The sequence below is a fragment of the Callithrix jacchus genome, chromosome 21, assembly GCF_049354715.1.
Source record: "Callithrix jacchus isolate 240 chromosome 21, calJac240_pri, whole genome shotgun sequence".
Taxonomy (NCBI): Eukaryota; Metazoa; Chordata; class Mammalia; order Primates; family Cebidae; genus Callithrix; species Callithrix jacchus.
This window is the reverse complement of record NC_133522.1, coordinates 52,169,878-52,194,889: the sequence shown is the minus strand read 5'-3', so window position 1 is coordinate 52,194,889 and position 25,012 is coordinate 52,169,878. Positions and strand designations below refer to the sequence as shown.

At 45.3% G+C, this 25,012-nt stretch overlaps 1 protein-coding gene across 3 annotated transcripts; it reads left to right on the top strand.

The window, feature by feature from the left end:
- Window positions 1-33: 33 nt before the first annotated feature.
- Window positions 34-6,033, top strand: S100B (S100 calcium binding protein B). Of its 3 annotated transcripts, none has more exons than XM_002761497.6 (3): window positions 34-102; window positions 2,631-2,769; window positions 5,484-6,033. In XM_002761497.6, exons 2-3 carry the CDS (start codon window positions 2,632-2,634, stop codon window positions 5,622-5,624), a joined length of 279 nt encoding a protein of 92 aa, XP_002761543.3. In that variant the 5' UTR covers window positions 34-102; window position 2,631; the 3' UTR covers window positions 5,625-6,033. The 3 variants fall into 3 exon arrangements, with proteins under 3 accessions (XP_002761543.3, XP_008985086.3, XP_035138816.2); XM_008986838.5 differs by having other exon boundaries at window positions 2,624-2,769; XM_035282925.3 differs by having other exon boundaries at window positions 2,189-2,769.
- Window positions 6,034-25,012: the final 18,979 nt, after the last annotated feature.

The following is a 25,012-nucleotide window of genomic DNA, read 5'->3' as shown; positions in this document are numbered from 1 at the left end:
GGGGATAAGAGGTTGCCCCTGTGCACCAGTCCTGCCCTCCAGGACCGGCAGCAGAGACGAGGCCTGCAGCAAGGAGACAAGGAAGGGTGAGACGCGGAAGAGGTGAGAGAGCCAGGCCAGGAGGACGCTCAGGAAGAAATGGTTTTGTTTTGGGTGGAACAGGGTGGTGGAGGAGGGGTAGAAACTATCCCTTTAGGATAATTGGCAGCATTTCAGAAGGGTCAATAGCACGATGTGCTTTAATCTCCACTTCATTGCTGCTTTGTGGACACCCGACCGCACCAGCCCTAGACAGCCAGAGCTGTTTGCCTGTGTTTTGCCATAAATCAGAGAAACCTCAGCTCTCATGGTCCAGAAGTGATTGTTGACATTTTCCCAGTGATACTACAAACACTGCCTCTTCTGTAACGATTTGAAGAGCAAGGTTTTTGTTTCCCACTGGGGCTGAAAATGAGAGAGAATCTAATGCTAGTTTAGTCCTATATCATAAATAAATGCTTTCCTTTTCTCCCTCTTACTTCTTCCACCGCCCTGGGTAAGTAACTTCAGTTTTCCAGTTTCCCTCAGTTTAAAAAGCCAGGGTCCCCGCAGCCCCAGGACACCACTCAGAAATTACATAACAATTACAGATAAATTGGGTCCAAGAAAGTGGAGTTTTGGCGAGTTTTAACTTTCCTCAGTCTTACAGTTTCTCAGGGAGTCGAACCCCTTCTTTAGAGGGATCTTCACGCACTAGCTAAACTGTCGAAGGAGTTAAAGTTCAAATATTCTCTTGTTCTCAATATTAGAAGGTTAATGTAGAACATCTACAGAATGTAAGAAAGAAATGGATATTTATTTCCATTTATCTTACAAGATAAACTGTAAACCATCAACTGTTTCTTAAGTCAAAGGGAAAAATTTAACAAAAATTTTTTAATTGATTTGTAGTGTGGTTATGAAGAAAACCGTATTTTCTAGTGGTTTCTATTAGGGTTCTAATATATGGAATACATGTTTTATGCCTTTCCTTTGTAAAAATCCCATTAGTCATAATTCGCAGAAAAACAATTTAACCTCCTTTTCCCTAAATCATCACCAACTTTGAGGAGCATCAGAATGATGCAAAAGTGTATTTTGTTTTGTGTGGTTTTTTAAAATACACACACGCACACGCACACATACACATCAATAACCGAACATTTTAGTGCAAAGAATAAGAAAACATGAAATGCTAAAAAATTTTAATCCCTCTTAGCTGTTCTATTTGTGAAGTATACTGATTATTAATACAATGACTTTAGCAAAGATCTGGCCAGTATAAAAAAATCTCCAGTCCTGTTTCCTTTGGAGGATCAGAAATAAATAAAAATTTTTACATCTAATTCCAAATTATTTTTAAGATGTAAGTGATCTATTCAACATAGGAATGATTTTTGATAATATTTGATTTATTAATTTATTTTTAATTATAACAGTGCAAATGTTCTCATTTAATGATTAGAATCCGAGGCCAAAAGCTGGTAAATCTCTCTGCCTGCGCGTCTGTTCAGTGAAACAACTGACAAGGCATCCTTTGTAAAATGCGCCTCATTCCCAGACTGACCAGGTATTTCCTTGGTTTGTAGGCTGTGACGTACGGTACTTGCTGTGAGGGAGCAGGAGGGCTCTTACTGAGATTGCGGCAGAGAAGCATATTCCTGTACCGTCCCAGTTACCGCAGTGAATGAGCCACCATTTCCCTGCACGGGAGGTGGAATGCTTGCTCAGCAGCTCAGCTTTCTGCTGGGTTCTGTCCTTCCCTGCGACAGAACCACACCCATTTAATCAATTAAACTTAAGATACATTTTTTTTTTTCCTGGTAGGTCAGTTACCTTTTATTGTTATTCTTCAAAAAGATCGTGGCAATTCTACCATATTTATTTGTCCTGATGAATTTTACAGCTGTTTTTGTCATGTCACCCACCCAAAAAATTCCATTATTTTTATTAAAGATGATTTAAATTTACATTTGAATTTAAAGGAAAAAGTTCCTACGTTTTATGTTTCTCAGAATCTCTTGGAAGCACCTGCATTTTTCCTCCTAAACTTACTCCTACAGCACCTGTCATTGCTATATGAAAAGGGTGTCTTGCACTGTATTCTCTACTTCTTTATTGATAGAAAAGAGGAATGCTGTTGATTTTTGTCTTCTTATTTTGCTCCTAGTCACCGTCTCACCAGCTTGCAGTTCATGCTTTGCTCACCTGCACTCGACCACCTCATCTTGGAGCTTTACAAGGACAGAGAGGGACCCTGCGGGAAGCAGAAATTAATCCCTGAATTCCCTTTCTGCTCTGCCTCTGTATTTTTGCTGAAGTTTTCCCATTCACCCAACCCAACCAGAAGCCAGAGGGCATGGGAAGATATCCCTGTGGCTCAGAGGGACAGAGAAGGCAGGCCCACATGTGTCTAAGAGGCAGGTGGGAGGACTGTGATGAAAGCACAAATTTCCTGAATGCCCTTCCAGGCGTTGCCTGCTGCTCTGAGCTTGAAAAGAATGCAAGGCCAGCCCATCCCCCTTGTCTGGGTTGAGGTCTGTGTCGATAACACACGAAATGCTTACGATGAGGTATAGATGAGAAGGCATCTTTCCTTTGTGAGCCCCTAGGATGTCTGAGCTGGAGAAGGCCATGGTGGCCCTCATCGACGTTTTCCACCAGTATTCCGGAAGGGAGGGAGACAAGCACAAGCTGAAGAAATCCGAACTGAAGGAGCTCATCAACCATGAGCTTTCCCATTTCCTAGAGGTGAGTCTTGCTTTTTAAACTTGACACTTTCCCCATCTCCTCTTACAAAGCCACTGTACACTGGCTTTATCTTCTCAGCTGCCCTGAAGCTGATTCCAGTTCTGTCCCAGGACTCCTGGGTTGCTTCTGGAAACTTGCTTGAGTAACAGAACCCTCAATGGGGGGCTGGGTCAGATGGGACCTTGTTTTCATTTCCTTATCAACAGTGTTGTGTACAGCAGGTGCATCAAGGGAAATCCGCTGTCCCAAAGGCAAAAGTTTCCCAAATAATGCCAGACTCGTTATTTACATGCGCCAAAGTGAACGCAAAAGGAAACTGTTCAAAATAAGCTTTGGGAATGTTTTTAGGAAAGGGATATATTTTTGGCTTTAGCTGGGCGTTTATTATTTACTATGGAGATAAAATATGCCAGACTTTCACTCTATAAACACTGACTAAGCACTAATTAAAAACTGTGAGATATGCAGTCACAACAGACGTGGTTCTGCTCTTGGACACCCAGCCTGGCACATGGATGGATGACCAGGACTTACTTGACTGAGGGCATGACAGGGGTCTGCACACATCCTTTGGAAACCCGGGGCTTTGCAGAAGGCTCCGTGGATATTGGTGAGGAACTGTGACGGATATTGGTGAGGAACTGTCTTTAATTGGGACCCCTACTTTAGGAACCTGCATGAGGGCTCCTGGGAGCCCTGTTCTTCAGACAGTTCCCGCTCTGGCTTGTGGCAGAACACTCGCATTAAGCACTCATTTCCTGCGCCACCTCCACTGTCCTCGGATCAGACCCACCTATCGCTACTCTCATGGAAGTGAACCGTGATCCACCTGGCACCTGATGCTCTCTTAGCACCAAGGCTAGCTCAAGCACACACAGGGCCAGAGTGAAGCACCAGTGGTGTGCCCCATGTGAGATGTGATAAAGGGTTTCCTGGGTCACTGACATAAGCAATCACAAACGAGAGAAATGACCCGATGATGAGCCAGCACAATAGTGTCTCACCGAGCCTTGATTCCAGGATAAATATCAGGGCAGGGCTTGTTGCATGGGGGCGGGAGCTGCCCTGCTGAGCTGTCTGAGCCTCTTAGTGCAAGACTGTAAGCCCTGGGTTCCAGCAGCATGACAATCATGGGGCAGGGGAGGGGGCGCTGGCTGGTTCTCCTGCCCCCACTCCCACCAAACACTGCACCACTGCGAATGGGTCAGAGTGGAGCAGACAGGCCTGCAAGCTTGCAGGGGCCATCCCCACATCTGATTCCAGGACTGGTTTTCTCAGGCGTTCACGCCCACAGAGGGACAGCGGCCCCACTCACACATGCAGTTTTCTAGTTCCGCCAGTCCTGCCTTCTGACGTGATCTAAAAGTCCCAGGTTCTTCTTCTGAACAAGGGCTGTTATGAGAATGAAATGGGATAGTGCTTAAGTGCTTAACATACAGTGAAATCTCAAATATTATTATTTTTATACGTAGAAAAAGCTTAGCATGTGGGAATCTCAATTTATAAATGATAAATAACTCATGGTAAGCATATGAAGACATCACGAACATTTGTTGGCCTGGTTTTGTCAAGGTAATGTCAGTTCGGAAGCAGATCTATAATATAATTGAAGTTAATGCCCTACTCCTGCCCATCCACAGGTGCCTCCCCACCCCTATCCCCGTAACATAAGTTACAATCGTATTTATGTTTTGCTTATTTAGTTTTTGAGACAAGGTCTTGCGCGGTCACCCAGGCTGGAGTGCAGTGGTGCAATCTTGGCTTGCTGCAGCCTCAACCTCCCAGGCTTAAGCAATCCTGAGTAGCTGGGAATATGGGCACAAGGACCATGCCCAGCTAATTGTTTTATTTTTTTCCTTGTAGACATGGAGTTTCCCTATACTGCCCAGGCTGGTCTCAAACTCCTGGGCTCAAGTGATCCTCCTGCCTCAGCCTCCCAAAGTGCTAGGATTATAGGTGCGAACCATCGTGCCTAACCCGTGTGTTTTATATCCAAGGCAGCCATTGTACATTACACCTGACTTCTTCAGGCCAAGCCCTCCAGTCCCGGGGAATTGTTACTCTGCATTTACGCTCTTCATCAGTGTTCAGTGCCCCAATTTTTCCCACCACGTTTGTAGCCCTGCTCTGTGGTTGTTCCTCTGAGGGTTTGTTCATCACTTAATAGCCACACCATTCAATGTCAGGCAGAACTGTCAGGAAAAAGTGTCATCACACCTAGAAAGCAATTCGAGTGGGAAAAAGAATATAGGATTAACAAATGTAGGACATGCTCCCAAGAGTTACTTCAGCAACAAAGACTTTCAAAACATTAAATTCTACTGGAAGCCTTTGAGACAGGAACTTCCATACACAGAACACATGAAAAGTTTAGGAGGGCCATAAATTTATTTTTATTTCAAGACATTTGCTCAGGCTGATCTAGACTGCCGCCTTCTTCTTTTTTTTTTAAGTATGATAACAATCTTCAGTTTTTCACCTCTTGGCTATTCCATTCAGCCTTTTCCAGTAGCCCAGGGCCAGGCACTGACCCCCAGACTCCTGCTTGGACAACAGCCCCCGGTCACACGAGACATCCTGCCTGATATTTTGCATTACATATCCTTAGGTTATTTTGGACACAAAATATCAGAGTCACTCAACTTTTAATCATGCTTTGATGATCCAAAATTCCATTTAAAAACAAGGTCGGCAACTTCTTTTATCTCTCTTAGGAAATCAAAGAGCAGGAGGTTGTGGACAAAGTTATGGAAACTCTGGACAATGATGGAGACGGCGAATGTGACTTCCAGGAATTTATGGCCTTTGTTGCCATGGTTACCACTGCTTGCCACGAGTTCTTTGAACATGAGTGAGATTAGAAAGCAGCCAAGCCGTTCCTGTAACAGAGATGGTCACAGAAGAAAGCAGACAGCAAGGGTTTGCAGCCTCTAGGAGCTGAGCTTTCCAGCAGTGTTGTAGCTAATTAGGAAGCTTGATTTGCTTTGTGAATGAAAAATTGAAAACCTCTTTCCAAAGGCTGTTTTAACAGCCTGCATCATTATTTCTGCTATATTAGGCCTGTGTGTAAGCTGACTGGCCCCATGGACTCTTAACAGTCACTTAGGAGTCAGTTCTCAGTGACAAAGCACGCACGGTGTAGCCCGCCATGGCTGTGTAGACCCTAACCTGGAGGGAACCCTGACTACAGAAATTGTCCTGGGGGCACCCTTGAGGCTTCCACCACCTTTAAAAAACAAAGCCTTATCCAACATCATTTGAAAACACTGCTGTTCTTTAAATGTGTTCCTCCTCCGTGCAGCCAACACCTGCTTGGCCAGTGTGGCCCTGCGAGGGCGTGGTGGCCTCAGCCTGCTTCCCGGGCTCGCCAGATCACCTGGCGAACACCCGGTGCTAGCAGCGCTCTCAGAAAATGAAACTCGGTCAGAACTCGGAATCCCAGCCGGTTATGGGGGTTCCAGCGCAGCCTCTGCGCCCCACGTGATTCGAGTCGCAGCTGCAGGATCCTGGCCTCCAAGGCGCGGACAGCCCGCATGGCTTCCGAGGGCACCGCCGGGGACTCTGAGCCTCTGCGACGGCCTGCGTTCAATAAAAGAGCGCAGCGGCAGCGCTCCAGCCCCACCAAAAGGGAACGCGGGCACACGACGCGACTTCCCCACTGTCCCCACGAGGGGGAGGCTTCCCGGGGGCACGCAGCCACGCCACAGGAGACTTCCGGCCCGCTTGGTCACGTGCTGGTCCCTAAGCCAATCACCAGCTGCGAATGGTCCAGGGCAGTCACATGCCTGCCGCAATGCACGCTGGGCCACCAGCCCCATTCCGGGTGTTCTGTGGCCTCCGTCTCGGAAACCTCACGTTCTTCCGGGCCCCTCTGTGCCTTCTGAGCAGTCGCAGGTAGAACGCAGCCCTGCCTGTCCCAGGCGGTGTGGGAGGCCCAGAGGCACACAGTGACTGAGGCTGGGTGGGGCAGAGGCAGGAACTACCGCTGTGGCGCCCTAGAGTTGGGTGGTCAGAGGGACCTGGGAGCAGGGCGGGGAACCCAGTGAGGCCACTTCGCATCCAGCCACCTGGCGGGTTCCCAGGGCCGTGTGATCGCTTCTCCTCTGCTCTCACCATCTGGAAATTTTTAGTTACTTTTGGCCAAGGGGCAATGCTTTCATTTTGCACCGCGCCCTGCAGATTCTGAGGCTGGTCCTGGCCCGTGCTGCGGGCTGGGGAGCAGGAAGCCAGGCTTGGGAGGCCCAGGGCGCGACGGTGAGTTGGGGGGCGGGGGGGGGGGCGGGAGGGGCGGTGCTGACCTTGGCACGGGTCTGCACCACCCACTTGCATTCCTCCCGAAAGGATGCTCTGCTGCCTCGGCAGGAAGTTAAATTTGTCCTCCTAGAGCTTCTTCTGCTCACATTGATCCAAGAATCCCAAGGTGACTCAGTCCCCAGAAGCCTGCTCTGCTTCCAAACCAGACAGGGAGAACACTGGCCCTCCAAGGAGCCATGCTCCAGCCCCATTCCGCAGGGACTCCCAGGGCAGCTTCTGAGCACACGGGGGCTCCTCCACCATTCGGAGGGAGTCTGGGGGTCCCCTCCAATCAGCTACCATTAGCTCCAGGTTGTACATGCCATCTGTCTTCCCCTAGCTGAGTGTGGCCCGCCCTCACCCAGGGGCACCTTCCAGTTCCATGAGTGGGTGATGGTAGCCCCAAGCCCGCTGGCCAGCACAGCCCTGGGCTACCCCAGAGGCTGCTTCCGGCATCCCCAGGTGGACAGGGGATGGTCCCAGGCAAGGGGGTGGGAGAAACCCGCCCCCAGATTTGACGAGGAGCACATGGAGGTCACTTAGGCCTGGAGGACAGGAACGGGTGTGAGAAATCTGTTTTCATAACTTGTTGCCCAGGCTGCCATTTCCATGACCCAGTTCAGCCACACAGAGTTTTCTGTACTCCATCAGTTTGTCCATTTAATTCACAAGATTTAGGCCAGTCGCCTCACAAATCTGTCCCTGCGGTGTTGGTCTCTCAAGGTTGGAGACCCTGGGGCCAAGCCAAAGACCCCATTTGTTGACTTGCAGTGAGAACATGCTGTTGAGAAGTTGGGCTGCGAGAACCCACCCTCTCTGGACCCCATGGACCATCCTCTACAGGTGCTCCTCTCTCTGCCAGAAGTAGAAGCAACACAATTGCCAGACTTTCCTGCCACCAAGAGGAGGAATCATCATCTAATAACTGGATTGCAGGGGGTAAGGCCTTGGGACCCCAGGCGGTATCTGACCACACCCCATCTGTACCCACCAGCAGGGACAGAGACAGCAGAAAGGCTATTGGGCTCCCAGGCCCTGGGCTATGTGCTCTCCTGACCCCATGTCTCTGCCTGGGGAAATGGAGCAGTGAGGAGGGAATTGAAGAGTGGCTTATCCTGGGCTCTCCTGGCCCTCTGTCAAGCTCTGGCTGTCTCTTGCCCACTGTTCCAGATCCCTACCTCTGTGGGACCTCAGGCCTGTTCAGCCAGACCCTGCTCCTTTTGCAGCCAGCAGAGGAATCAAATTTCCCCCAAGCTGGCTGGGGCCTCCTTAGGTATCTCCACTGTGGGCAGTCTGTCTCCACAGAATGACACCCTGTGAGCCCCATGGGCCCATTGCTGTTCCCTGCAGCTCTATCCTGTGAAGCCCCATCCTGGTCTCCAAGGCAAAACAGGGACCCTTGAGCCCACAAGCCCCGAGCCAAGACCATGAAGAGGGTTTGGCAACTCTCCTTAGGAAGTCGTGGGAGACACCTGGGTTTGTTTGCTTTTGTTCCAGGATTCGCAAATTTAGGGATTTCACCCTTATCTTTTGCAGACAAAATTGGATTATTCTAATTGCAGATAGTTGGAAGTGTTTGGGCATCAGAGGAAGGTTCCACTGGCCCTTTGTCCAGTGGGACCTTCTACACACAGATACTACTTTCTGCCCACAATGGAGACACCCAAATAGGCTCCACTAGCCCTGTCCTGCAAGAGCCCAGATAATGCCTGGTGCTATCTCTTTGCTAAGAACTGGGCTGCCTTGGGGAGCAGGTAGGCGAGGACAAGGGCTACCTGGCCTCTCCATCCTGAGGCCCCCTTAGTTATGACCCTCACAGCCATGTCCACCCGCAACCTGGTAGGCAAGACTCTGGCACAACCTCCTTTCACTGCATTTAGGGAGAAAAGGGCAGGCCTCTCTCTCTGAAGGAGTGTAGAAAATACACATTATTCAAGCTGGTTAGCATGAGGCAAGCCTGGAGCTTTCACACAGAGCTGAGGATGAGGCTGGCACTCTCCTCAGGAAAATAATTCAAAGCCCTCAGGATCTAAACCTTGCAGGAAGGAGGCCATACTTGGCTGGACTAGAGGGAGCTTTTCTGATGTCTTCTTGCCCCAGCACCCCTAATTAAAATACAGATCTCTGAGGTGCATCTCAGGAGCTTGAGAGGCCACTCCTGAACTTTTCCTATTCTACGAGGGGGTGGGGGACACTACAGAGGACGTACTGGGTCCCATGGCCCCCTACAGCTCACTGTACAAAACTCTGCTGCGATCTTGCTGCATATCCCAAGGACCAGGCCAAGTCTGAAGTGGGGCCATGACTCCCTGGGGTTTTTAGCCGTGAGACTGATCAAACAAGAACTCAGGTGATTTTTATCCTCAGAGAAGTTAGTAACACCAGGTTAGCAAGATAGCACTGTCTGCCTAGATTATACCTCTAGAGGAATTGTGACCACCCTCCCAGTGTACCAGGCCCCTCACTCGAGAGTCAACTCTGCAAGGCACAGGGTGGAAAAGGCCTCAGCTTCCTAATACCTGAGGATCCCTGAGCAGGGACATCACTCTCTTTGCCCAGGCTCACAGCAGCCAGGCCCTTCTGAACTGCAATCTCCTCATTCAGGAAAATATTTCAAAATATTTAAGCACTAATTTTTCTTAAAGCCAATTAATTAGAGCTTTGCAAATTTCTTAATTGGATTATTGGCCTCAGGGTGGAACCCTTCAAGAAACAGGGCTAGGAAAGCCTGCAGTTTCTATGGCGTAGCTGGAAGACAAAAACAGATCCCCTAACGTAAGGGTCCCATTATGTACCAAATCCTAGATCCCAAAAAGAGGGAGTCAGCCCATCTCCTGTAGGAGTCTTTCAGGTAATTTCCTGTTACCCCCATAACTAAAAATCGTCAGATAACACAATGTAAAACAGAACAAAGCCTTAGATTTTGAGACGGATCTATCTGCTCTGAATTCCTGGGCTTCCATCAAGGAAACAGGTTTTTTTCCCAAAACGAGTCTGTGGCACCTCCTCTGTTTTTCCCAAGGAGTCCCAGGCTATCAGAAGTTGTCTTAGGGCCTCTCACATGTGCACTAAAAGTGGCAAGACAAAATTGAGAAAAATAATTCAGCAGAGAAGAAAGTACCCTTTTCCAGAAAATCAAGATCCATGAAAAGACATGAAGACCTTTTAAATATACTGGTAGCCTGCATATCTACTTTTAATTAAGCTGATATTAAAAATGTCCCTTTAAATTACTTACCACCCAATATTAGCCATGCCAAATAGCCAATACATCTGGCTTTTCAACTCATGGAGGGGCAGAGAATACAGTGTGTTTTACCATTTCTATAACCAGTTTTCACAGAGAGAGAGAAGCCAGAAGTCTAACTGGAAAAAACTTCTACCCTTTTGGCAGCATGTCAGGCTTCTGGGTCCTCTTCCCCCAAGCTATGGAGCCCTATGGACCCTGGAGTCCTGTGAAGGGCGAGCAGACATAGAGGTTATCTGCATACTGTAAAAGTTGTCCCTTCTCAAGAGATTGTTCAGTTAGATTTGTAATTTCTTCCCAGCTCATTTTTAAGCCAAGCAGTTTAAGTCCTGGGGAAATTAAACTTTTCATAGTTTGGGGGATGCATCTGAGGGAGTGTCTTGTGGTATGGAGACACAATTACCCATGTACAAAGAGAGGACAGAGGAGGTAAAAAGAAAGAGAAGGCTTTTTTTTTCTTTTTTCAGAGTCTAAGGGTCCAAGGAGTTCCAGTGATTCAGGATGCACTCAAGAGGAGTGCCAGCTGAAGATAATTAGTTACCCATCTGGAAAGAGGGGGAAAAGGTGTCCCTGTGTTCCTTTCCAGTGATAACCTGGGGTTTGTGAGGGAGAGAAAAAAGATGTCTCTTTTTTTGTCCATCCTTATATCTCCGAGTCCTTTGCAGGTGCTACTCATGGGTGGAAGTGCAAACTTTCGCCCATGTAGCAGGGAAGTCTAGTGGGTAGAAATACTCAAACTCACCTATGTGCTGCCCTATCCTCCCACTGTTAGTAACTCTTTAGTTTCCTAGACCTCATCTATGCCATAGATGCAAGCATGACCTCCTTTCATGAAGTGGGAGGGCTTAATTGACAGGAATCCGTAATGCTCACCCATGCTGTGCCCCTAGACTTCTGCTGTTGTCTGCCTCTGGGTCCCTCAGATCTAGGTTTTCTCTCTAAGGCTTCAACCTGAATATTGAAATTGAGTTTGGGATAAAAAGGTGTACATACAGACTCATTAAGGTAAGTCCCAGGTGGCCCTCAACAAATTGCAGCCAGTGACCAGTGGGGGCATTTGGGGCAGCTCCTCCATTGCTTCCTTATCATAAGTAAAATGCTAAGGTGAAGCTGTGAAACCAGGTTTGAAACCAAACAAGTGAGAGAAAGGGAGTTCCGAAATTGTGGACCTGGCCTACTAAGATGCCTTCCAAAAGGAAAAAATATCTCTCTCATAGGAAAGATCTCTTTATTTTCAGGACTGTGTTACCTCCTGATATGGTGAAGGGGAAAAAAAAGTTTTAAGTACAGGGGAGGGGAGGGTGCCTGGGGAAAAAGCCTTTAGCCTTATGCAAATGAGTTCCTTCCACAGGGAAAAAAATAGTCTTAATCATTACATACTCCTCACTTGTAAGAATAGATAGAAACCATATTGTTCTGAATTACATTCTTTTTTTTTTTTCTTTTTTTAATTTTTTATTGGATTTTAGGTTTTGGGGTACATGAGCAGAGCATGTAAGACAGTTGCGTAGGAACACACATGGCAGTGTCCTTTTCTTTCCTTCTCCCCTTCACCCACATTTGGCATTTCTCCCCAGGCTATCCCTCCCCACCTCCCCCTCCCACTGGCCCTCCCCTTTTCCCCCCAATAGACCCCAGTGTTTAGTACTCCCCTTTCTGTGTCCATGTGTTCTCATTTTTCATCACCCACCTATGAGTGAGAATATGCGGTGTTTCATTTTCTGTTCTTGTGTCAGTTTGCTGAGGATGACGTTCTCCAGATTCTAACATGTCCCTACAAACGACACAAACTCATCATTTCTGATTGCTGCATAATATTCCATGGTGTATATGTGCCACATTTTTTCAATCCAGTCTATTATCGATGGGCATTTTGGTTGATTCCAGGTCTTTGCTATTGTAAACAGTGCTGCAATGAACATTCGTGTACATGTGTCCTTATAGTAGGACGATTTATAGTCTTTTGGATATATACCCAGTAATGGGATTGCTGGGTCAAATGGAATTTCTATTTCTAAGGCCTTGAGGAATCGCCACACTGTCTTCCACAATGGTTGAACTAATTTACACTCCCACCAACAGTGTAAAAGTGTTCCTTTTTCTCCACATCCTCTCCAGCATCTGTTGTCTCCAGATTTTTTAATGATCGCCATTCTAACTGGCGTGAGATGGTATCTCAATGTGGTTTTGATTTGCATCTCTCTGATGACCAGTGACGTTGAGCATTTTTTCATATGATTGTTGGCCTCATATATGTCTTCTTTCGTAAAGTGTCTGTTCATATCCTTTGCCCACACTTTTGAATGGGCTTGTTTGTTTTTTTCCTGTAAATCCGTTTGAGTTCTTTGTAAATTCTGGATATCAGCCCTTTGTCAGATGGGTAGACTGCAAAAATTTTTTCCCATTCTGTTGGTTGCCGATCCACTCTAGTGACTGTTTCTTTTGCCGTGCAGAAGCTGTGGAGTTTGATTAGGTCCCATTTGTCTATTTTGGCTTTTGTTGCCAATGCTTTTGGTGTTTTGTTCATGAAGTCCTTGCCTACTCCTATGTCCTGGATAGTTTTGCCTAGATTTCCTTCTAGGGTTTTTATGGTGCCAGGTCTTATGTTTTAAGTCTTTAATCCATCTGGAGTTAATTTTAGTGTAAGGTGTCAGGAAGGGGTCCAGTTTCTGCTTTCTGCACATGGCTAGCCAGTTTTCCCAACACCATTTGTTAAACAGGGAATCCTTTCCCCCTTGCTTGTTTTTTGTCAAGTTTATCAAAGATTGTATAGTTGTAGATATGTTGTGTTGCCTCCGGTGCCTCTGTTTTGTTCCATTGGTCTATATCTCTGTTTTGGTACCAGTACCATGCTGTTTTGATTACTGTAGCCTTGTAGTATAGTTTGAAATCCGGTAGTGTGATGCCCCCCGCTGTGTTCTTTTTGCTTAGAATTGACTTGGCTATGCGGGCTCTCTTTTGGTTCCATATGAAGTTCATGGTGGTTTTTTCCAGTTCTGTGAAGAAAGTCAATGGTAGCTTGATGGGGATAGCGTTGATTCTGTAAATTACTTTGGGCAGTATAGCCATTTTCACAATATTAATTCTTCCTAACCATGAACAAGGAATGTTTCTCCATCTGTTTGTGTCCTCTCTGATTTCGTTGAGCAGTGGTTTGTAGTTCTCCTTGAAGAGGTCCCTTACGTTCCTTGTGAGTTGTATTCCAAGGTATTTTATTCCTTTTGTAGCAATTGTGAATGGCAGTTCGTTCTTGATTTGGCTTTCTTTAAGTCTGTTATTGGTGTAGACGAATGCTTGTGATTTTTGCACATTGATTTTATATCCTGAGACTTTGCTGAAGTTGCTTATCAATTTCAGGAGTTTTTGGGCTGAGGCGATGGGGTCTTCTAGGTATACTATCATGTCGTCTGCAAATAGAGACAATTTGGCTTCCACCTTTCCTATTTGAATACCTTTTATTTCTTTTTCTTGCCTGATTGCTCTGGCTAGAACTTCCAGAACTATATTGAATAGGAGTGGTGAAAGAGGGCATCCTTGTCTAGTGCCAGATTTCAAAGGGAATGCTTCCAGTTTTTGCCCATTCAGTATGATATTGGCTGTTGGTTTGTCATAAATAGCTTTTATTACTTTGAGATACGTTCCATCGATACCGAGTTTATTGAGGGTTTTTAGCATAAAGGGCTGTTGAATTTTGTCAAATGCCTTCTCTGCGTCAATTGAGATAATCATGTGGTTTTTGTTTTTGGTTCTGTTTATGTGGTGAATCATGTTTATAGACTTGCGTATGTTGAACCAGCCTTGCATCCCCGGGATGAATCCTACTTGATCATGGTGAATAAGTTTTTTGATTTGCTGTTGCATTCGGCTTGCCAATATTTTATTGAAGATTTTTGCATCTATGTTCATCATGGATATTGGCCTGAAGTTTTCTTTTCTTGTTGGGTCTCTGCCGGGTTTTGGTATCAGGATGATGTTGGTCTCGTAAAATGATTTGGGAAGTATTCCCTCTTTTTGGATTGTTTGAAATAGTTTTAGAAGGAATGGAACCAGCTCCTCTTTGTGTGTCTGGTAGAATTCGGCTGTGAACCCGTCTGGACCTGGGCTTTTTTTGTGTGGTAGGCTCTTAATTGCTGCCTCGACTTCTGACCTTGTTATTGGTCTATTCATAGTTTCAGCTTCCTCCTGGTTTAGGCTTGGGAGGACACAGGAGTCCAGGAATTTATCCATTTCTTCCAGGTTTACTAGTTTATGCGCATAGAGTTGTTTGTAATATTCTCTGATGATGGTTTGAATTTCTGTGGAATCTGTGGTGATTTCCCCTTTATCATTTTTTATTGCATCTATTTGGTTGTTCTCTCTCTTCTTTTTAATCAATCTGGCTAGTGGTCAATTTTGTTGATCTTTTCAAAAAACCAGCTCTTGGATTTATTGATTTTTTGAAGGGTTTTTCGTATCTCAATCTCCTTCAGTTCAGCTCTGATCTTAGTTATTTCTTGTCTTCTGCTGGGTTTTGAGTTTTTTTGATCTTGCTCCTCTAGCTCTTTCAATTTTGACGATAGGGTGTCAATTTTGGATCTCTCCATTCTCCTCATATGGGCACTTATTGCTATATACTTTCCTCTAGAGACTGCTTTAAATGTGTCCCAGAGGTTCTGGCATGTTGTGTCTTCGTTCTCATCGGTTTCGAAGAACTTCTTTATTTCTGCCTTCATTTCATTGTTTACGCAGTCAACATTCAAGAGCCAGTTGTTCAGTTTCCATGAAGCTGTGCGGTTCTGGGTTGGTTTCTGAATTCTGAGTTCTAACTTGATTGCACTATGGTCCGAGAGGCTGTTTGTTATGATTTCAGTTGTTTTGCATTTGTTGAGCAGTGGTTTACTTCCAATTATGTGGTCAATTTTTGAGTAGGTGTGATGTGGTGCTGAGAAGAATGTATATTCTGTGGATTTGGGGTGGAGAGTTCTGTAAATGTCTATCAGGTTTGCTTGCTCCAGGTCTGAGTTCAAGCCCTGGATATCCTTGTTGATTTTCTGTCTGGTTGATCTGTCTAATATTGACAGTGGAGTGTTAAAGTCTCCCACTATTATTGTGTGGGAGTCTAAGTCTCTTTGTAAGTCATTAAGAACTTGCCTTATGTATCTGGGTGCTCCTGCATTGGGTCCATATATGTTCAGGATCGTTAGCTCTTCTTGTTGTATCGATCCTTTTACCATTATGTAATGGCCTTCTTTGTCTCTTTTGATCTTTGTTGCTTTAAAGTCTATTTTATCAGAGATGAGAATTGCAACTCCTGCTTTTTTTTGCTCTCCATTTGCTTGGTAAATCTTCCTCCATCCCTTTATTTTGAGCCTTTGTGTATCCTTGCATGTGAGATGGGTTTCCTGGATACAGCACACTGATGGGTTTTGGATTTTTATCCAATTTGCCAGTCTGTGTCTTTTGACTGGTGCATTTAGTCCATTTACATTTAGGGTTAATATTGTTATGTGTGAATTTGATACTGCCATTTTGATGCTAAGTGGCTGTTTTTCCTGTTAGTTGTTGTAGAATCTTCATTATGTTGATGCTCTTTAACTTTTAGTGTGATTTTGGAATGGCTGATACTGGTTGTTCCTTTCTATGTGTAGTGCCTCTTTTAGGAGCTCTTGTAAAGCTGGCCTGGTGGTGACAAAATCTCTGAGTACTTGCTTGTTCGCAAAGGATTTTATTTTTCCCTTCACTTCTGAAGCTCAGTTTGGCTGGATATGAAATTCTGGGTTGAAAGTTCTTTTCTTTAAGAATGTTGAATATTGGCCCCCACTCTCTTCTGGCTTGTAGCGTTTCTGCCGAGAGATCTGCTGTGAGTCTGATGGGCTTCCCTTTGTGGGTAACTCGACCTTTCTCTCTGGCTGCCCTTAGTATTTTCTCCTTTATTTCAACCTTGTTGAATCTGACGCTTATGTGCCTAGGGGTTGCTCTTCTTGTGGAATATCTTTGTGGTGTTCTCTGTATTTCCTGCATTTGAGTGTTGGCCTGTCTTGCTAGGTGGGGGAAGTTTTCCTGGATGATGTCCTGAAGAGTATTTTCCAGCTTGGATTCATTCTCTTCGTCCCCTTCTGGTACACCTATCAAATGTAGATTTGGTCTTTTCACATTGTCCCACATTTCTTGGAGACTTTGTTCATTCCTTATTGCGCTTTTTTCTCTAATCTTGGTTTCTCGTTTAATTTCATTGAGTTGGTCTTCGACTTCAGATATTCTTTCTTCTGCTTGGTCAATTCGGCTATTGAAACTTGTGCATGCTTCGCGAAGTTCTCGTATTGTGTTTTTCAGCTCCTTTAATTCACTCATATTCCTCTCTAAGTTATCCATTCTTGTTATCATTTCCTCATATCTTTTTTTAAGTTCCTTAGTTTCTTTGCATTGATTTAATATATGTTCTTTTAGCTCACAAAAGTTTCTCATTATCCACCTTCTGTAGTCTAATTCTGTCATTTCGTCACAGTCATTCTCCGTCCAGCTTTGCTCCCTTGCTGGTGAGGAGTTTTGGTCCTTTCTAGGAGGCGAGGTGTTCTGGTTTCAGGTGTTTTTCTCCTTTTTTCGCTGGTTTCTTCCCATCTTTGTGGGTTTATCCGCTTGTCGTCTGCGTAGTTGCTGACTTTTCGATTGGGTCTCTGAGTGGACACCCAGATTGTTGATGATGAAGTATTTCTGTTACTTGGTTTTCCTTCTACCAGCCTAGCCCCTTCGCTGTACGACTGCTGAGGTCCACTCCAGGCCCTGCTTGTCTGGGGTGCACCTCTAGCAGCTGTGGCACAGTGAGGGATGCTACCCGTTTGTTTTTCTGCTATCTTTGTCCCAGGATGATGCCTGCCAAATGTCAGTCTTTTGGATATAGAGGGGTCAGGGAGCTGCTTGAGGAGACAGTCTGTACTTTTTTGGAGCTCAATTGCTGAGCTGTGAGCTCTGTTGTTCATTCAGGGCTGTTAGGCTGCTATGTTTGATTCTGCTGCAACAGAGCTCATTAAAAAAAACCCTTTTTTTCTCAAATGCTCTGTGTTGGGGGTTTCGGGCTTTATTTTTTGATGTCTGATGAGGTGTCCTGCCCAGCTAGAAGGCAGACTAGCCACTGTTTGGCTGCCGAGGCTCCGCCCTGCCGTTGTGTGATTCGCCCTGTTCCTGCAGGCTCTGCTGCGGTCTCCGCCACGCCCTGCGGCGGAGTCTCTTCGTTGTAGCGTGTTGCCTCAGCAACGGCAGGCTGTGTCAGCAGTGGGCGTGTATCTCAGTAGGGACGGGTTGCCTCGGCAACGGCTGGCTGCGTCAGCAGTGGGCGTGTATCTCAGTTGGGGCGGGTTGCCTCGGTAGTGGTGGACGCCCCTCCCCCACAGAGCGTCTCGGACCGTCTGCTCGGGATAGTTTGAAATCGCGGTTTTGTTCGTCCCACTGGGTGTCCCAAACGATCTGTCCCTGCCATCCCCTGGGCTGGCCTACTGTCCAAGTCTCGTTCAGTCTCAAGTCCAGCCCTCTGAAGTCTCAGGTTGCCGGTTCAACAGGGCACCAGGACAAGCACGCCCTGTGGGGATTGCTGGGTAGGGCCAGCCGCCGCCGCCCCGGCTGCCGGCTTCGCCAGGCAGACCTACTGCCTGGCGTCCCGTGTCTTTTTTATACTTGGGAGTTTCCCCGTTCTGTGGGCAACAAAGATCAGTCTGGAAATGCAGCTCTGACTCACCGTTTGCGGATTCAACGAGAGCTCCAATCCTGGGTTGTTCTCACAGTGCCATCTTGAGTCCTCCTCCTTTTTTTTTTGAGACGGAGTTTCGCTCTTGTTACCCAGGCTGGAGTGCAATGGCGCCATCTCGGCTCACCACAACCTCCGCCTCCTGGGTTCAGGCAATTCTCCTGCCTCAGCCTCCTGAGTAGCTGGGATTACAGGCGCATGCCACCATGCCCAGCTAATTTTTTGTATTTTTAGTAGAGACAGGGTTTCACCATGTTGACCAGGATGGTCTGAATCTCTTGACCTCGTGATTCACCCGCCTCGGCTTCCCAAAGTGCTGAGATTACAGGTGTGAGCCACCATGCCCAGCCTGAATTACATTCTTGATGACTAAGCCAGATGTTCTGCCCAGTACATTTTCTCTGTGGTTTGCAATGATGCCCTTAACATGGTATATAGAAAAGAGATAAAGGCCATGACAACTGCAAAAGACATAAGGAAAATGCCATAGAAAAGACTGGAGGTCTTGGCCAACACGCTAAAGGGCAGTTGGGGACTGCAGTCAATCCAGGGGCCTTGGATTGAGGTGTAGCCTCAACCAGATACCCTCAGTTCTTCCAGAACCTCCTTCCATTCCACACAATGGTTAGACATCCATGAAGGGAAGCAAAGCCAACATTCCCAACACCCGAGAGTGATGGGTCACAGTAAAGAGTGATAGGTCCACATTAAGTCACCCTTATGACAGTTCCCGACGAGCACCCAAAAATGCAGGATATTTTTTGATGCTGCCTTGCCAGCCAGAAACGTCTGTGACCAGCAGGGCCTCTGCTCATTTGTTCTCATTGTCCTGCTTCGGTGTGCAGCTTCCTGTTATGTGGGACAACTGCCTGGCACCAGCAGAGTATGGAAGGGCTACAGATTTATACTACCTTTCAGGCTATATGGCAGGTCTCAGGTTCTTGGCCCATGTCCAAGAAGAATGAGGTTACATGGTCAACTGAAGAGTGATCATAGAGGAGAGTTCTATTGGGTGACAAAACAGCTCTCAGCAAAGAAGTGGACATGACTTGGGCTGCCCTCTTACCCAAAGTCAGGTAGTACCCCCTGCCGGGGTCAGGCCATCCCCACCAGTGTGTCTGAGTCCAGGGTTTTTATGGGCTCAGAATGGGGGAGTGCATGCTGTTTGGTTTGTGAATATGCATAAAAGGCTAAAACAAAGGCACCACTCTAATGTGGAAACAACAGTGTGAAAAAAGAATTAGGAAAGGGTAGGTATATGTAAAATAGGTGAAGAGTGGGGGTCAAGCAGAGGATAGCACACCAAATGGGAAGAGAGGTTCTTAATCTGGTCCATAGATTTGTCTGAGACTTGTAGCTTGGTATTCTGGCTTTTTTTTTTCTTTTCTGTAGCAATTTTTAATTTTTTTTTATTTCCATAGGTTATTGGGGAACAGGTGGCATTTGGTTATGTGAGTAAGTTCTTTAGTGGTGATTTGTGAGATTTTGGTGTACCCATCACCTAAGCAGACTACATGGCACCCTATTTATAGTCCTTTACCCCACACCTCCTTCTCACCCTTTCCCCCTGAGTCCCTTTATTAGTCCATTTTCACACTTCTGTTAAAGACATACCTGAAACTGGGAAATTTACAAAGGAAAGAGGTTTAATGGAGAACTCACAGTTCCATGTGGCTGGGAAACCTCACAATCATGGCAGAAGGCAACAGGGAGCAAGTCACATCTTACCAGGATGGCAGCAGGCAGAGAGAATGAGAGCTTATGCAGGAAAATTCCCCCACTATAATAACCATCAGATATTGTGATACTTACCATTATGAGAACAGCACAGGAAAGACCAGCCCCATGATTCAGTTACCTCCCACCAGGTTCCTCCCACAACACATGGGAATTCAAGATGAGATTTGGGTGGGGACACAGCCAGCCCATATAATTCCACCTCTGGCCTCTCCTAAATCTCATGTCCTCAGCAATTCAAAACTAATCATGTCTTCCCAACAGTCCCCCAAGGTCTTATTTCAGCATTAACTCCAAAGCCCACAGTCCAAAATCTCATCTGAGATAAGCAAGTCCCTTCTGTGTATGAGCCTGTAAAATCAAAAGCAAGTTAGTTACTTTCTAGATACAGTGGGGGTGCAGGCATTGGATAAATACAACCATTCCAAATGGGAGACATTGGCCAAAATGCGGGGGCTACAGACCCCATGCAAATCTGAAATCCAGTGGGGCAATATGATCTTAAAGCTTCAAAAGGATCTCCTTTGAATCCATGTCTCATATCCAGGTCACACTGGTGCAAGAGGAGGGTTCCTGTGGTCTTGGGCAGCTCTGGCCCTGTGGCTTTGCAGGGTACAGGCTCCCTCCTGGCTGCTTTTATGGGTTGGAATTGAGTGTCTGCAGCTTTTCCAGGCCCACAGTGAAGGCTGTCAGTGGATCTACCATTCTGGAGTCTGGAGGAGGGTGACCCTTTTTGCACAGCTCCACTAGACAGTGCCCCAGTAGAGACTCTGGGTGAGGGCTCTGACCCCACATTTCCCTTCTGCACTGCCCAAGCAGAGATTCTCCATGAGGGCCCCCTTCCTGCAGCAGACTTTTGCTGGGTATCCAGGCATTTCCATACATCTGGAATCTTGGTGGAGGTTTCTAAACCTTAATTCTTGACTTCTGTGCACCTGCAGGCTTAACACTACCTGGAAACTGCCAAGGCTTGGGGCCTCCATCCTCTGAAGCAACAGCCCAAGCTGTACCTTGGCCCCTTCCAGTCACAGCTGGAGTGGCTGGGATGCAGGGAACCAAGTCCCTAGACTATATACAATATGGGGACCCTGGGCATGGCCCACGAAACCATTTTCTCCTAGGCCTCCAGGACTGTGATGGGAAGGGCTGCTGTGAAGATCTCTGACATTCTCTGGAGACATTTTTCCCATTGTCTTGGGGATTAACGACTCCTTGTTATGCAAATTTCTGCAATTGGCTTCAATTTCTCTTCAGAAAATGGGTTTTCTTTTCTATTACATTGTCAGGCTGCAAATTGTTTTGAACTTTTATGCTGTGCTTCCGTTATCAAACTGAGTGCAATTAACAGCACCCAAGGCACCTCTTGAATGCTTTGCTGCTTAGAAATTTCTTCTGCCAGATCCTAAATCATCTCTCTCAGGTTCAGAGTTCCACATATCTCTAGAGCAGGGGCAAAATGCTGCCAGTTTCTTTGCTAAAGCATAAGGAGAGTCACTTTTGCTCCAGTTCCAAATAAGTTTCTCATCTCCTTCTGAGACCACCTCAGCCTGGACCTTATTGTCCATATTGCTATCAGGCTTTTGGTCAGAGTCATTCAACAAAGCTCCGGAAATTGTGAGATATAGATATAGGTATAGAGATATAGAGATCTCACAATTTTTTTATCCACTCCTTTGATGGGCATGTGGGTTGTTTCCACGTTTTTTCAATTGTGAATTGGGCTGCTATAAACATGCCTGTGTAAGTATCTTTTTCATATAATGACTTCTTTTTCTCTGGGTAGATATCCAGTAGTGGGACTGCTGGATCAAATGGTAGGTCTACTTTTAGTTCTTTAAGGAATCTCCACACTGTTTGCCATAGTGTACTAGTTTATATTTCTATCAGCGGTGTAGAAGTATTCCCTGCTCACCACATGCATGCCAACATCTATTTTTTGATTTTTTGATTATGGCCATTCTTGCAGGAGTAAGGTGGTATCACATTGTGGTTTTGATTTGCATTTCCCTGATCATTAGTGATGTTGAGCATTTTTTCATATATTTGTTGGCCATTTGTACTTCTTCTGAGAATTGTCTATTTATGTTCTTAGCCCACTTTTTGATGAGATTGTTTATTTCTTGTTGATTTGTTTGAATTTATTGTAGATTCTGGATATTAGTCCTTTGTCAGATGTATAGGTTGTGAAGATTTTTTCCCCACTCTGCTGGCTACCTGTTTACTCTGCTGACTGTTCTTTTTGCCATGCAAAAGCTCTTTAATTTAATAAGGTCCTAGCAATTTATATTTGTTTTTGATGCATTCGCTTTTGGGTTCTTGGCCATGAAATCCTCGTCTAAGCCAATATCTAGAAGCGTTTTCCCAGTGTTATCTTCTAGAATTTTTATAGTTTCAGGTCTTAGACTTAAGTCCTTAATTCATCTTGGGTTGATTTTTGTACTGAGTGAGAGAGGAGGATACAGTTTCATTCTACATGTGGCTAGCCAATTATGCCACACCATTTGTTGAAAAAGGTGTTCTTTACCCACTTTATGTTTTTTGTTGTTGTTGTTGTTGTTGAAGATCAGTTGGCTGTAAGTATTTGGGTTATTTCTGGGTTCTCTATTCTGTTCCATTGGTCTATGTGTTTTGTTTTTAATACGGAGTCTCACTTTGTCGCTGGGCTGGAGTGCAGTGGCACAATCTCAGCTCACTGCAACCTCTGCTTCCCAGGTTGAAGTGATTCTCCTGCCTCAGCTTCTGGAGTAACTGAGACTACAGGCAGGCACCACCATGCTTGGCTAATTTTTTGTACTTTTAGGAGAGATAGGGTTTCACCATGTTGGCCAGGATGGTTTCAATCTCTTGACCTCGTGATCCACCTGCCTCGGCCTTCCAAAGTGCTGGGATTACAGGAATGAACCACTGTGCCCAGCCTATGTGCTTATTTTTATGCTGGTGCCATGCTATTTTGGTGACTATGGCCTTACAGTATAGTTTGAAATCAGGTAATGTGATGCTTCCAGATTTGTTCTTTTTGCTTAGTCTTGCTTTGGCCATGCAGACTCGTTTTTGGTTCCATATGAGTTTTAGAATTGTTTTTTCTAATTCTGTGAAGAATGATGGTGGTATTTTGATGGGAATTGTGTTAAATTTCTAGATTGCTTTTGGCAGTATGGTCATTTTCACAGTATGTATCCTACCCATCCATGAGCACGGTATGTGTTTCCACTTGTTTGTGTCATCTGTGATTTCTTTCAGCAGTGTTTTGTAGTTTTCCTTGTAGAGGTCTTTTACCTCCTTGGTTAGGTATATTCCTAATTATTTTTTTCAGCTACTGTAAAGGGGGTTGAGTTCTTGATTTGATTCTCAGCTTGGTCACTTTTGGTGTATGAAAGAGCTGCTGATTTGTGTACATTAATTTTGTATCTAGAAACATTGCTGAATTCTTTTATCAGTTCTAGGAGCTTTCTGGATGCGTCTGTAGAGTTTTCTGGGCAAATGATCGTATCATCAGCCAACAGTGACAGTTTGACTTCCTCTTTACCAATTTGGATGCCCTTTATTTTTTTTCTGTTGTCTGATTGCTCTGGCTAGGACATCAAGTACTGTGTTGAAGAGGAGTGGTGAGAGTGGGCATCCTTATCTTTTTCCAGCTCTCAGAGGAGATTCTTTCCAATTTTTTCCCATTATTATGTTGGCTGTGGGTTTTTGATAGACGGCTTTTATTAGATTGAGCTTTGTCCCTTGTATGCAGATTTTTCTGAGAGTTTTAATCATAAAATGATGCTGGATTTTGTCTAATGCTTTTTCTGCATCTATTGAGATGATGATGTTATTTTTGTTTTTAATTGTTTATGTGGTGCATCACATTTACTGACTTGTGTATGTTAAACCATCCCTACATCCCTGGTATGAAACCCATTTGATCATGGTGGCTTATCTTTCTGATTTGTTGTTAGAATCAGTTAGCCAGTATTTTGTTAAGGATTTTATCATCTGCATTCATCAGGGATATTGGTCTGTAGTTTTCCTTTTTGGTTATGTCCTTTCCTGGTTTGGTATTAGAGTGATACTGGCTTCATAGATTAATTTAGGGAGGGTTCTCTCTTTATTGTGGAATAGTGTCAATAGGATTGACACCAATTTTTCTTTGAATGTCTGCTAGAATTCTGCTGCAAATTTGTGTGGTCCTGGACTTTTTTGTTGATAATTTTTAAATTGACATTTCAATTTCACTGCTTGTTATTGGTCTGTTGAGGATACCTAATTCTTCCTGATTTAAGCTAGGAGAATCACATCTTTCCAGGAATTTATCCATCTCTTCTACATTTTCTTTCTTTCTTTCTTTTTTTTTTTTTTTTTTTTTGAGATGGAGTTTCACTCTTGTTACCCAGGCTGGAGTGCAATGGCACCATCTCAGCTCACCGCAACCTCCGCCTCCTGGGTTCAGGCAATTCTCCTGCCTCAGCCTCCTGAGTAGCTGGGATTATAGGCACGCACCACCATGCCCAGCTAATTTTTTGTATTTTTAGTAGAGACGGGGTTTCACCATGTTGACCAGGATGGTCTCGATCTGTTGACCTCGTGATCCACCCACCTCGGCCTCCCAAAGTGCTGGGATTACAGGCTTGAGCCACCGTGCCCAACCTTCTTTTTATTATTATTATTTTTATTACATTTTTGGTTTTGGGGTACATGTGAAGAACATGCAAAATAGTTGCATAGGTACACATGTGGCAGTGTGATTTGCTGCCTTCATCCCCTTCACTTATATCTGGCATTTCTCCCCATGCTCTCTCCCCCAACTCCCCACCCCCCACTGTCCCTCCCCTATTTCCCCCCAACAGACCCCAGTGTGTAGTGCTCCCCTCCCTGTGTCCATGTGTTCCCATTGTTCAACACCTGCCTATGAGTGAGAACATGCAGTATTTCATTTTCTGTTCTTGTGTCAGTTTGCTGAGAATGATGGTCTCCAGGTTCATCCATGTCCCTACAAAGGACACGATCTCATTGTTTTTGATGGCTGCATAATATTCCATGCTGTATATGTGCCACATTTTTCCTGTCCAGTCTATCATCAATGGGCATTTGGGTTGGTTCCAGGTCTTTGCTATTGTAAACAGTGCTGCAGTGAACATTCATGTGCATGTGTCCTTATAGTAGAATGATTTGTAATCCTTTGGATATATACCCAGTAATGGGATTTCTGGGTCAAATGGAATTCCTATTTCTAGGTCCTTGAGGAATCGCCACACTGTCTTCCACAA